The sequence below is a fragment of the Cornus florida genome, unplaced genomic scaffold (genome assembly GCF_030987335.1).
Source record: "Cornus florida cultivar Cherokee Brave unplaced genomic scaffold, ASM3098733v1 CherokeeBrave_3.0.0_Hap2_Chr04, whole genome shotgun sequence".
Lineage (NCBI taxonomy): Eukaryota > Viridiplantae > Streptophyta > Magnoliopsida > Cornales > Cornaceae > Cornus > Cornus florida.
In genome coordinates this window covers 101,846,896-101,862,236 of record NW_026775574.1, presented here as the reverse complement: position 1 = coordinate 101,862,236, position 15,341 = coordinate 101,846,896, and the positions used below count along the sequence as shown (strand labels likewise).

Genomic DNA, 15,341 nt, shown 5'->3' with positions numbered 1-15,341 from the left:
AATAGGGGTTTGGTACTGTTTTGACCCGTTGATCAATCACCCCCAATTAATTCAACTCAAATAATCTTTTTTTTTTTTTTTACCCACCGATAAGTAAGCCTGAGGCCATTTCAGAATATGATTATTATACAACACAACCATGAAAAAGATGTATGCGTGCACGTATGTGGAGTAGATATTAGGTGAGCCAAACATGCCATGTCATTAGTCCGTCCATCTTCACAATTCAATCAAAAGTGATCTCACATATACATAAAAACTACTCTCAACCAACTAAAGTTGCGCATATTCATTAGGTGGGTATATCAATAGCATAGTATGTCTAGCTCACCCAATATATTTTGGTGTCGTGGGTAAGGGTGCAACTTGAGTTGGGCAACCCGAATCCAATCTGAGTCCGGATAGATTTTTCGCGAGCTTGAGCAATCATTTTTACAAGTAGTATTCGGTCTGGATTGAAAAATCTCAACCCAAACTTAATTAGAGTTGTTTAGATTGATGGGGTTGAAGTGCTAGCAACCAAACCAGAATTCTAATATTATATATATATATATATGTATATGTTTATTTTAATTGCTTTATATATAATATTGAAATTATGATCACTTTTTTTTTTTTTTTTTAACTTCATTTGTTAAATCTTAATTTTTTAAGAATTAATTTATAATTTATTAAAAATTTGCAATACGTTTTCTAAATTTTTTTTTATTTAAGAGTAATTAATCGAAAACTGACTCAATATCACATTAAATTTTAAATGTGAAGATTCGCTATATAGGTAACTCGAATTAACCCGATTTGCTAACACGAATTAGCCTGATTTCATAATATGAAATCTAAGCACGAGTTGTAAATTAGAGAAAAGTAGAAGGATGAGTTGAGCTCCAATTGAGTAGTTAGAGTAGAAGGTATGAATAGAGTTGAGCTTGACCTATACCTCCAACTTGCCAGCATTACAACCCTAGTTGTGGGGGAAGGAAAAAAGAATGGGCGAAAAGAAAAGAAGGATAACATTAAAAAGGAAGAATTAAAGTAGAAGGAGTGCCATTTACGTCTGGAAAGAGTTTGTGGTTGAGAGAAAAGAATGAAAAAATAAATAAAATTGATTGAGGAGAGCCATTTATGATCGGAAAGAGTGGGTGGGTGAGTGAGAAAAAAACATTTGATTGAAAAAGATGGTGGTCCTAAAAGAAAAGAAAGAGAGGCAAAATTATGGGACAAATTAAAAGGACGAGAGGGGGAAAACGAAAAGACGGAAAAAAAAAAAAAAATCATTTATTTATTTATTTTTACTAAAATAACGAAAAGACATGAAATAATTACTTGGCCAACTCCATCAACTATCATGTCTGCTCAGTCGACGTCGGCAAGTTGCAAGATTCTACAATACATAGTGTGTATAAATTATTATATTATGTGTGTAATGACATAATTGAAGAACAAAAAAAAAAAAAAAAAATATCAAATTTATAGCACATGTTAAGCGACATAGAGCTGAAAGTGCGAAAGTAACAGAATTTAGGTCACAAGATGAGAACGAGAGCAAGATCGAGAGTACATGTAGCGTAAAAACGAGCTATATTTGCCGAGAAGAATCGTGTGTCATAGACCAATTCAATTAAAAAAAATTAATAATAATAAAAACTGTGAAACCAAAAAAAATTAAATAAAAAATTATAAATAAATCTGAATGCGAGTTTTGATTCGACTAACACTTGCTTTGACTAATATATAGTAGGCAAGCAAGATACACGAGTTTTGGTTTTCTCCAATGAGTAATTTTCACATATTATGTCCTTTCAATGGTTCTAGCTGGCGTTTGGACCATTGATCTAATAATGTTGTTAGGCATGGTCTTTCCTTGCTTTAATGTCACTTTCTTTGAGCAATCAAGTAGACAGAAAAGGAAAATGATGCAATACAAATTTCCACTTTCTAGGAAACCAAACGTGTGGCTGGTGAATTTTTTTATTTATTAATATACAAATTTGCAAGAAGATGATGTTCATATTTGGTGTTGTAGAAATAAATTTTTTAAAATGTACAATAATGATTCGCCGTATTGGTCGATACATTATCTTTTTTCAAGTCCGATACGCGATTCGTATCGATCAATTTAAACTGACTTTGTTTTAATCCGTTATACTGCGACCGTGACTGATATCGCGACCGTGACCGATACTGCAAACTATGGCAATAGTCTAACAGGTACAAATTCATCTTTTTAGATCAGAGGTAGAATATGTATGGAATATTATTCAGTTATAAACTTTTTGAACTCATTTTCTTTTGGACTAATAAATATCTCAATTTCCTCATTTGGGGAAGAAAAGAAAGAGAAAAGTTGCAAGATACAAGCGTGCTGGATAATATAGTTATATCTACCTATCTAAGTTATTTGTTGAGGTCAATTAATAGTAATATCTACATAATTAATAGTTATTTGTTGAGGTCAATTAATATTAATATCTACATAATATCAAAAAAATTTAAACTCGCACTTTTCATGTTTGACACTAAACATTTATTGGTGCACTATGCACACTTTTGATAAATTAATCAAACCCAATTTTAATTTTTTATTTTATTTTATTTTATTTATTCTAGTTGTAAAATTTCATATGGGTTGGATGTCCTTTTTATCTTCAGCGAATTGTGTGACATTCAATGCGAGCTAATTCTTGTGAGTGTCTATTTATCGGGCTATGACTAAAATTAGAAACAAATTCAAAGGGTGAAAGGAGTTGATTCAAGTGAGTAAGAACTTGGCTTTGATGCCTCAGAAAATATCAGGTCTAATAAGATTTCACTCCTCTTAGGCATAAACAATTATTCGAGGGGGAGGGACGAAGGGAGGGGTGGTTGTGCGAGTATCAACCGAAAATTAAAAAAAATGTAAAAAAAATAAAAAATTCACGGGTGCTATAACAAAACTTCATAAGAAAATATCTTGAGAAATCTAAATGATTGATTCTGGTTGATAAATCTTTTTTAAGTTGTACTTGCAAGAACTAGGGAGGGTTATTGGTGGACCCATGAACTCCTCTATGGGTGGTACAGATTAGTTTCGGGGCGGAACTAGCAACTTAAGGTCGACCTATTCCAGGCCCATGTTGTTGATGAATACAAGGCCTGATCAGGAAGGCTCAGTCAGAATTTGATGGACCTCCTTAGTGGGCTGGACTCTCTTCTTATGAGGTCTTTGGATCTCTTTCAGTTTGGCCCAAGCACCAAAGCCCACTTTCCATGGTAAAGAAAGGTCAAACTATAATGATACCATATTGGACTTTTGCCAAGAATGTGTGTCGTTATATTAGGTGTTGGTTGGGTGTGATTGTGAGTGTGTTGGGTGTGTGTTACTGATCAATATACATGATTGTGAGTGCGTTGGGTGTGTGTTACTGATCAATATACATGATTGTGAGTGCGTTGGGTGTGTGTTACTGATCAATATATATATATATAGGGTGAGGCTCTCAGGCAGACCAAAAAAGCGAACTATTGAACTGTCTTTTAAGTGAAGTTTATTTTTAAGGCTTAAAATCCATATTGGTGGGACCCCTTTTAAAAGGGGGGCTCTCTATTATGTCTCTCTCATCTCTTTGTCTCTCCACCTAACTTCAAGTACAGATAGGGGAAAACCGACGGCGCAGCAACCCACGGCCGGAAAATACAGACCCACGTGTTCGGCAACACGTTTTCTCTCTCTTCTTGTCGTTTATCAATTTTTTTTTCCTGTCGGTGAAGAAGCAATCCCACAGGCTCTGTCGCAACCTGCTTTCCCTTTCCTCCGGCGAGATGGGAGTTGGTGAATTAGATTTGGGTTTTGTTAGGATTCGACATGAATTGAATACTCTGATGATTGATCAAAAGAAGGGAAAAAAAAGTGATAACGAGAGGGGAAAGGGTTTTGCAGAGTAAGGGACTAGGGAGAAGGGATGCGCGCATGAAGAGAGAGAAAGGTTTGCGCAGATTAGATTTCTGAACGGCGGCGATGACAGTGAAATTTCTGCAACGAGCTCGTAGGCAGTGGACGGATGGTAACAGCGGCATGAAGTATTCTAACCGGCAAGTATGGAGTCCGGCAAAGATAGCGACTGTAAGAGCCGAACAACCCGGATTGCCGGTAGCCAAGGATGAATTGCACTGGCGTTTCTGTTCTAACTGGCGATGCAAGGATAGTGACAAGGCAAACAACAGACTACGTCTATGCCGAGAATTGGGTCTGGTCTACTTAGCCGTTTCAGTGGTCCCACCAATACGGATATTAAGTCTTAAAAATAGACTTCACTTGAAGACCGTTCAATAGTCCGCTTTTTTGGTCCGCCTGAGAGCCTCTCCCTATATATATATATATATGTATATATATTGTTTTGGCATGAAACCCCAAAGGTCAACATTAGTTATAAGGTTAAAAACAAGTCTTTCCCCGACAAAAAAAAAAAAAAAAAAAAAAAAAAAAAAAAGAAAAAAAAGAAAAACAAAAAACAAAAAACAATATATTTTTTTTCTTTCTTGCCAAAAGTTCAAATAAATCCAACAATGTTGTTCCCAATAAGATTCGACCACTCAATCTCAAAGGGGACATAAGTTACTTTATGATGAAACTCGTTTAAAGAATAATACTTGTCTTAAGTCGCATAAGAAAGAACCTTCTTATGATGAGGTGGTTCAATAAATATTAACAGGTGTTTAAGTTTAAAAAGGAAAAAAAAAATGATGAATACAGGGGATAAAAACTTCAAGAAGTATTCATAGGCCATTCAATTGACTCTTCCTACTACGAGAAAGCCACCGGGCTCCATGGAATCGTTCCAAATTCCAACTCGGCGTCATGGATCAAGAGTTGAACCCATTGCCGGAGACGTAAAGCGATATCACCAAAGATGAACATGAGCGATCCATTAGCCCTCCAACACACTGTCCATGAAGGAGTATGGACTCGAAGGCTATCAGCGGTGGAATGATGAATTACTTGTCAACTCACAACTTACATGGTCCGATTCACTAAAGCGAAAAACATTGTCTGATTTTAAATTTAAAACATAGAAGTAATATATATCACTGCATGAGAGAGAAAGAGGGATGGATTAATGGTCAGTTTCTATTCCATGTAGTCACCATTTTTTTTTTTTTTTTTCTTTTAAAACTTTAATACCTGTTAATGTTTTTTTGAATCACCTCATCATAAAAAGTACGCAGTTTAAAGCAAGCATTGTTTATATATATACGTAATATATATATTTATAACGTATTATATATTATATATAATATTTGGCCGGACCAAATTATTATCATATCAAATTGAATAATATAAACTATATATGATTTGTTAACGAAACGAATTATTGAAATTTTGATTGTTAAACAGATTATTAAACTAAATATTTTCATTCGTATCAAAGTTATGAAACCATATTCGAATTGATTTAAGATGAAAAATCTAATTCACTGATGGGTGTAGAACTGTCACATTTCAAAATATGAAAAAAATTTATTTATTTAAAATGCATAGTATCTTTTCATAGAAAGTTGACATGCCTATTTATAGGTCACTCGACCCAAGAACTAGAACTTTAGAAATTTGAGCTTTGCTAGGGCAACTGTTGCTAGACAGTCGCCTAATTCGTTGCGCGACTGTCATCACAATTCGTTTTACATTTTAAAATCTCATATTATTTGGGAATTAGAGAGCCCGCTTTAAAAAATAAAACAAAATTTTATATGAGGGACCTGGAACCTGTTGGGATTCGGATTTATGTCCTCACAGTTTCAATTTCGATTTTAAATCACATCAAACTAGACCATGTACACTCCTAACCAAAATATCATGTAAATATATATTCTTCTTAATTATAAATATTGCAATATTATGGCACCACTAATCACGGACTGGTCATCTATATGTTCCAAGATTTGAAAAAAAAAAAATTCTAGATACTTTTAGAGGTCTCTAGAATTAGCATTGACAATCAATACGATAGGGCCAGTCATCAAATAAAGAAAATGCTTCTATTTATATCACATGGGTGAAAATCAAAGTTTTTATAGTCATCGCATAAAACATAAAAACAATAATTATTTAGATTAGCAACACCCATCCAGATCTTATTTTCTCACTTGACAAGCAAACTCCCTCTCCCTCTCCCTCTCTCTCTCTCTCTCTCCCTCTCTCTCTCTACCTCTCTCACTCTCACTCTCTCATGGGTAGTATCAAGCAACCACTTCTATCTAGCAGAGACGATGAGCATCATTACCCAGGTCATCCAGAGAGCCCTCCCATCAGAGCTTTCTTCTTCATCCTTTGCCGTCAATGAAAACGACATCAAACCCATCTCCGGAGTTCAAGATTTCATCAGAGAATTTGCTGTGGAGTCAAAAAAAGATTTGGTACCTAGCTGCTCCGGCCATCTTCACACCCATTTGCCAATATTCGCAGCTCCGATTCTGATACTCATCGGCCAGACAGCCGAGATAGCAAATGCGTCCGGGAGATTCGCGGTGTGGATGATTCCACAGCTCTTTGCATACGCGGTGAACTTCCCGCTCGCCAAGTTTTTACAGGCGCAGAGCAAATTCATGGCGATGGCGGTGATCGCCGCGGTGGGTGCGGCGGTGGTGCTGAACGCGTCGTGGTGGTTAATAGTGGCGGCTCATCTGCTGTATATATTCAGTGGGTCGTGTGGTGGAGCTTGGAGCGGGTTTTCATGGAAGGCCTTTCAGAACCTCCGGCGATTTGTTAAGTTGTCCCTTGCATCTGCTGTAATGCTCTGGTGAGACTCCTAAGTACAATTGTCCAAACTACATTTCTCATTTCACTATGATGGTAGGTGTCACGGGGGTCAATTATAGTAGGGTCAGACTTTTCAATCCGCATGTCCACCAGGCTGTGTGTTGCGACTAGCAGAGAGGTCGATCACACCCCTCCTCCAGTAACAGTAGGGTATGGTTGGGTGTGTCTTGTAAAACAAGTTTAGAAACAAATATATGTTCGGACTAACATTTTACAACATAGAAATCTTAACCTAGTTTACGGAGTCTATGAGTTCACATATTGTTTAGATGCTTTTTTTTTTTAATAAGTTAAAAGGTAAGCTTGTTTAGATGCTTTAGCTATGTAATATGGACATGAACGCGATATGCAGACCTAAACATATATTATAACACATAGAATCGTAATAAAAAATAGAATACAGCGTAAACACGATTAATTTAAATATAAATTATTATTTAGATTTTATTCAACAAGACCATTAAAAACGTACAATTACTTAATTTAGAGGAGAAAGCTAGTTATGCAAATATCATAATATTGGTGTATAAGTTATTACTTATATCTATGGCTTTGTCATTATAATTATGAATAATGTTAGAGAAACCGAAAATGAATTACCGAATTATAAATAATTATTTTTGAAGACTGTTTAAGTAGATGATTTGGACATAAACACGTCAGATTCGATACTTATTTGGGGTTAATTCTGTTGGGAAACGTACAAATTTTAAAAACTTTTTGAGGAATTTTGATTCATAGATCTTGATTCATCATATAGATAAGTTTTATGCAAAAATAAAATATGATGTATCATTCAATTAAAAGATTGAATACTTACATCAAGGTTTGAGTAAACCTTAGATCTCTCCTCTAAAGTGAATGTTCTCACTTATTGTAGATCCCTTTTGCTAGACACCTTTTCCATGGATCTCAATCTTCTTGGTAATGGTCTTACCTTTAGGAATCACTCATAAGCCTCCATGAATGACCTTGAAAAATTAGGCTTGTGGGAGCCTCCATTAGATGAGAACACTAATCCTAATTTTCTAGAGAGAGAAAATTTATTCCTTTTTCCTTCTCATAAAAATCACCCCTAAAATATACATAGGCCATGTATATTTATAGGCAATATAAAAATAAAGAAAAGGAAACAACAAATCCTTCTCAATCTCTAATTCATATGTCTCAAATCTAATATGATTCCAATATCAAGTTGGGCTATGAGTGAGAATCCATTGGGCTTATTATTTTATTGGCTACAATGAATTAATAATTGGCCCAGTCCATGGACCCAATTCAATTAATTCATAAATTAATTTCTACTCCACTAAAAGAAATTAATTGAACTCCAATTAAATAATAAATAACCTCTAAATCAATATTGCACTTTGACTCATCTATGCATAATTAGTTATCGGATAAATAAAGCCATCAATCTGACTACTTAATTAATATATATATATTGGTACCATTGATTATTTCTGGCTCGATCACAATAAAACATTTGTTTGAAAAAAATAATTTAAATAAATAAATATAATAAATCATTTTGTCTAAAAACACACGAAGGCCTTCGAATTTACTTTGTGACCAACCATAATCAATACAAAATAAATACAAGTAACAATAATGTAAATATTGAAAATATAACCCTCTAACTATTAATCACATAACTACCCAAAGTGTCAGTCTAAGGATCCCGAAGAATCCGCCGAACAAATCAAAATAATTATTAATTAATAAAAGAGTCTATAATTTTCTCATGCTTAAGAGTCAAATGCCATGACGATGATAGGGAGAAATTGCATACGACAGCTCTCGCAATATATCTCAACCTAACGCGGATCCAATTCAAGTCTTAATTAATTATGAGTCCATCCATAAGTACCGACTATGAACAATTTATAATTACTTATTTATATATTATGCATTGATTGCCATCACTTACATATATATATAAATATTTCTTGTAATCACAGGGACACTATCAATTTCATAGTGAATCGAAATATAATACATTGAATTCACTAATTATATAAATCATAAATATTTCAGATATGTCAGGAACATATGTCACTATAATCCAGATAGAAATTTGCTATGTCAGGGCATATAAATCCCAACAGCTCCCACTTGCCCTCATAGCCAATTCAAATTGCACCTAACACCAATGTTATCCAGATGATGATCAAAATTATTGATCAATGACACCTTTGATAATGGATCAACAAAGTTGTGTTCCAATGCAATGTTCTGGCTACAAGTACATTTTCTTGCCGGACAATATCATGTAGAACATGATACTTCCTCTCAGTGTATCTTGTTGCTTTATAGAACCTTGGGTCATTGGTTTGGACTACTTCTGCACTCTTGTCGCAACATAGCTCAATAGGCAGGCTAGTATACTCTGCAACCTCTAAATCAGTGAGATCAAACCAATAGGCTTCCTTTGCCGTCTTTAAGGCTGCAATGTTTTCCACCTGCAGATTTGAGTCAGCAGTTGAAATCTGCTTAACAATCTACTAACTGATTTCCCTTCCATTAAATGAACATACACTAAGTCATGAACCTCATAGTATCTACTTCTGATTGAAAATTATAACTAGCATACCTGACTAGGACCATATCATCACATCTATAAATGAGTATGATATCATTGGTTCTCCTTAAGTACTTAATGATATTTTTCACAACAGACCAGTTATCAAGTCCAAGATTGGACTGATATCATCTGACTATCCCTACTATGTAGCGGATGTCCTGTTTGGTATAGACCATGGCATATATGAGACTCCCATATGCCAAAGTATATAGTTCTAGTCTCATTTGCTCAATCTCTTCTGCTAGTCTTAGAAAACTAATTACTAGAAAGAGCAATCCATATCAATTAAGCAAGAACTCATTCTTTGAGTTATGCATACCAAACCTAGTCAAAACTTTATCAATATAGGATTATTAAGATAAGCCTATTTTCCTTTTAACCTGATCTTGCAAAAGCTTGATCCTAGGAATATAACTTACATCTTGAGAATCCTTCATTTAGAAGTAATTGAACAACTACCTTTTTATTGATGACAAAACTTCCACGTCATTATAAATGAGTAGGATGTCATCAATATATATAGAATCAGAAAAATAATGACATTCCCTTGTACACTCATGATTTATGCACTAAGAAATCTTCTGGTATCTTTTTGTAGATTAACTTGCCTTCCATAGGTATCACCCTACTCGAAAGTTCTACAAGATCCCAGATTTAATTAGTATACATAGATTCCAACTCTGATTTCATAGTAACTCACCAAAATGATCTGTATCCATATCGGTTCATGCTTCCGTGTAGCTTACTGGGTCCAACTGATGTTTAACAGGGATGTCCATAACGGTCTCACCTAAAACCATGATTATGTCGGATTGGATAATTATCCTCCCACTACATCAATGTACCGATGAAGGAATCTGTGTACTAGATGATGCTGACGCATCAATAGGGAATTCATATATTATTCTCAATCTCTATAATAAGTGTGTTCACATGTGGTACATCTGGTACTCATACCATATTCTCTAACATTATGGTACTAGGTATGTGATTCATAATATGATTCTCCTATAGATAAACAGTGAGTGTAATTAATCAACTTTTATCTTTGAGATCATAAAATAAACCATCCTAGTGACTTTTAGAGTAGCTATCAAATCTATCATGCGTATGATCTGTTTCCAACTTACTTGTCCATATCAAGCGCACATATGCAAGACTACCCCATATGCGCATGTGATTCAAACTAAGATTTAGTCAAAAAACACAGCTCAACGGTATCCTTGAGACAGACTAAGATAGAATGCAGTTCATAATGCGCATCGATGTCATTAACGCTAAACTCTTAAATGAAAGAGATAATGTGGCATAACTGATCATAGATCTAACCATGTTAAGTGGAATTCTGTTATTCCTATTTAATACATAAATGCATTTAGCGTCAATTGCGGAAAACTGGTACATAACACCCTCATTGACCATTTAGTCTTTGCACAATCCCAAGAAATACTCATTTCCTCGATCAAATCGAAGTATCTTGATAAGTTTACCTAATCTGTGCTCCACATCAGTCTTGACCTTCTCAGAATATACCAAGAGTTTAAGACTTGTGTTGCATCAGATAAACTTATCCAAAACGTGAGTAATCTTGCTTGAATGTTCTTAAGACCACACGTGTCAGTGTGTACCGACTCCAATTGTCCTTTATGTCTATTTCATCTGGCTGATTAAGCCCTTAGAGTTATCTATCATTCAAAACCGGGTTCACAAGTTTGGATTAGGCTCCTCTGCCTCACTAGGTAATTAACCTTCTTTGACCAATTTTTGAATCTCATTTTGACTGATTATAACCCAAAAATAGACATTAAAAATACAATGAGTCAGGAATAATAATTTTTCTCTTAACATTCAATCTAGAATATGCAACATTAGTTTTTACATCCTGCAAATCTTAAGAGTTTGTGATTATAGTATATTAACCATCTTTCAATGCACCAGAAACAATCGCATAATTATTCAATTTTATAAACCAGTTTTACAAAATAACAACACAGTTTTTATAAACCAAAAGTGAAATAAGAATGAGATTGCGTCTAACATCTGTGTATAAAGATAGTTCTCTAATACTAATATCCTCATACTCTCTAATTTCAGATGTAATACTCCCACTGACTTAGGTACAACCTTGACATCAGGTCAAGTACAAATATATTCCATATCATCGAGGCTTCTGGATTCCTGAAATCCTTGCAATGAATTGCAAACATGTTTAGTGGCTCCAGAATCTATTCATCAGGAATTAATAGATACAACCACATAACATGGCTCAATGATTAAATATATATTTTCCTATGCCACGTCATTGCTTAGACAATTTGTCCTTTAATGTCTTAGTTAGCGACAAAAGAAACAGTTTTCTTTGCCCTCAACATACACTGCTTTATTCCCTTTAACCTTTTGGATACCCATATTTTGTGCTAGCCTAGTCCTATTATCATCCTTCTTCTTTACTTTGCCCTTCCACTTGGGCCTAGAAGAAAATGGTATAGACTAGGTTAGATTGATAGGAATACTTATACTATTTGATTATCCTTTCATTTGTTCCCAATTCTATAAGAATATCAGCGAGTGTGAACTTAAACTAATTCCTTATTTAGTTCACTCTAAAAGAGTCGAACGAGTTTGATAACAAGGCAATAATCATGTCAACTTGAAACTTACCATCCAAGTCAGCCCTATTGATCTCCAGCTAATTTTTAAAATAATAAACTATCATTTTACAAAATTCGATCTCATACTGGAGTTCCTTAGGCTATCTTGATGGTATTTAAGTTTGACATAGTACTTTCGCGTACTCTCTATATAATCTCACCAAAACATCTTATTGACATTTAGCATGATGCTTGAAGAAAATAAAATAATGTAAATGTTAGTTTTGGAGCGTATTCGAGGTAAACTCTAGAATATTGTACCAATTCATCTCATTTGCCTTATTTCACTTATTCAAAACATTAATGTTCTCTTGGGTATCTTAAAGTAAAAGGATTAGGTTTAGGAGTATTAAATACATTTTGTACCCTTACGTTGTGAATAAAATATCTAAGTTCATTTCTCAGTCAATATTAATGAGGTCCAGTTACATTGAATATGTAAGCAAGCAGATAAATTGGATTAGACATAATTAATCTGAATATAAATACATTCATACAATATGCAAGGTGAATTATTAATACTGTCATGCATATTTAAAATTAAAATGAGTTTGTTAACCTGTAATACCCCGTAATTTTAAAGAGTGTATTTAAATTAATTTTGTGTTAGGTTAATTTTTTTTTTTAATGTGTAGATTTAATCACCTTGTAATTATATATGTTAGATTAGTTAATTAATTTTATTTATTTGTGCATGTAATATTGATTTATGTTCTATATAGTATAATGATTAGTTTTGAAATTTTTATTGGTTATGTTTTAGATTAATTATTATTATTTAATTAAAGTATTTAATTTGTATATAATAATAATAATAATATAATAATAATAATTATAAAAGTTTATTAATAATAATAATAGTTATAATAATAATAATAGTATTAAACCAATGTCATGATGAAATTAGAGATTAGGATAGGATTTCATCAATGTTTATGGGTGGAATTGAAGCCATATGGTTGGGAAGGTGGTTAGTAAATGTAAAAATTAGATATTTGTAATATTTATATTATATAATTTGTATATAAATTAGCTAGCCTACCTTAGAAGGAAGGAAAGGGAGTTAAACACAAATTATAAATTCTAGTGAGCCATTGTAAGAGTGTGGAAAGGAAGAGAAAGAAAGAAAGGAGCTTGGACCGGTGTAGGAAATTTACCCGACTACGCGCAACCGGCGGATTTATTTTAAATCCAAAAAGGCAAGTTATTATCTATTTTTCCCCTTTGAATCCTTAAATTAATTGTTTAAATTATTTAGATTATGATGAAGCATTGAGAGCATGCTTAGATTTTAATAAATGATTTTTTTTAGTTTATTAAATTAGTGGATTTTTAATTATTTAGGATGGTAGATAATTAGTTATTATCCTATGAAGTTAAAAATAGCTAAAATATTTCCTTAAGGCGTTAGGGATTTTTTTTAGAATTTTTAGGAATTTTTCGGGCATTTTCTGCAATTTCCGGCGAGCCTCCGGCGAGGTTTCCGACCACCGGCAGTGAAGAAGATGACCGGAGTGATCCGGTGTGATGCGGCGCATGGTAGGTTAGTGCGCGCGTGCATCCTGGCCATTGGTAGAGTCTGATTGATCCGGTGCATCGCGGTCCATGTTACCGCGGTACACCCGGATCCGTGAGCGTTGGATGGAGGGAAGGAAGGTGGATCAATCCAGTGTAGCGCGCCCACATAGAAACGGTACAACCGACCAACCAGCACACGCCGCGTCATCAGGATGCATTAGTGCGCGCGTGGCAGAGCGTGCGCGCGCGTGGGAGGTTCTAGACGCGCGTGAAGGCGCGTGTAAGCGCGTGCGCGTGTGAGAAAAGTGGCGGCCCGTGTGGGAAGCTCTGGGAGGCGCGTGAGGGCGCGTGTGGGGTCTCTACAGCTACTGGAAATTACCAGAATACCCCTAGGGCCTGTTTTGTAAATTCCAGAACCTTAAACTTGGATTTTTAGGTACTGTGTTGGTATTTACGGGTTTAACGGGCCACGAAATTATTATTTTAATACCCGTTACTTATTCTTATGGCCGATTAATCTTTTCTAAGCATTTATTGGCTCGTTCACAATACGGATACTAATGTGATTTATTTAATGACATTGTTAAATATAAATAGTGTTATTATCTTATTAAATGGTATCAACCATTACTGTTAAATTAAATAAGGCCATGGTTTTAGTCAGATAAATTATCCATGATATCTTATGGGATGTTTATACTGTTAATTGATATATAAACCATGATTATTATGCTGTGTGCATTTCAGGAAATAAATGGACTGTTTAATTATGTCGCATTTATATTATATGGATGTGTTGCCATATAGAACCATATGAGCTGGCTAATAAGTTTAGACTCATTTATACCTTATGCATTCGTTGCGATAGACAGATGTGTGGCTGTCGGGGTATGTGGTTTAATATTATTGGCATGTGTTGCCTAATTAACATACTCAGTATATTTATTAATATTGCTGGCATGTGTTGCCTAACTTATATGCTCAGTATATTCATCAGTACTTTGCGAGGTGTTATCACTGTGTAGTTCGTTATAGTCTGTGTTGTCAGTACCGTGCACCATGTATAATAGCTGATTTCCCGGGTAGGGAAAGGCGACACTTAACCACCTAGTGTGAGTCTAAGTGATCACCGTCTATTCTGGTTGAGGTCATGTTATACATTGGATAGTTCCCTTAGGATGTATACAGATATAGTACTCAACCGATTCATAATGATTAATTTATTTGATTCTCTGATTTGGGTCATAGTAGAGAGGACTTGCTCGTGGGGTTGACCCACCATTGTTGTTATTTCAGGATACGGTCAGCACCCGTTCCAAGGTTGAGGTTAGCAGTGTGGGACCACCATCCGAACTCATCTACTCTTACGATCCAATTCAGGGTAGAAGTTTTATGTAATACTTCAGTTTCAGTTTTTATTTACTTTTGACGTTGAACTCTCTGGGTTATATTTAGGGATCCTTGACATAGGATTTCCAAGTTGTAATGAAGTACGGTATTAAATAAAGGATGGATGGATGTTGTATTATTTAGTGTTCCTTTCCTGTCTAAATTCTTTTATTATCATCATTTTGTATTCCATGCTTGTATATTGCCAATTGTTTTTGATATCCCTCGTTTTTCGTGTATAAGCCTGATCAACTTATGCGTGGAAAATGTTGGGGGTGTTACAGTTGGTATCAGAGCATTCCAGGTTCGAGTGTCTTCGGGATCTGTGATTACTATACTTCCGCGTTGTGTATTCTGATAATTAGAGCCTAAGTATTAGGGTTCTTTGTATTCTTTTAGTCGGTCC

General features: G+C 34.6%; 1 protein-coding gene across 1 annotated transcript; it reads left to right on the top strand.

Annotated features, from left to right (window-relative positions):
• The first annotated feature begins 6,047 nt into the window (after positions 1-6,047).
• On the top strand, positions 6,048-15,057 carry LOC132302382 (protein DETOXIFICATION 30-like). Its single transcript, XM_059799215.1, has 2 exons — positions 6,048-6,773; positions 14,843-15,057. Exons 1-2 carry the CDS (start codon positions 6,244-6,246, stop codon positions 14,973-14,975), a joined length of 663 nt encoding a protein of 220 aa, XP_059655198.1. The 5' UTR covers positions 6,048-6,243; the 3' UTR covers positions 14,976-15,057.
• Positions 15,058-15,341: the final 284 nt, after the last annotated feature.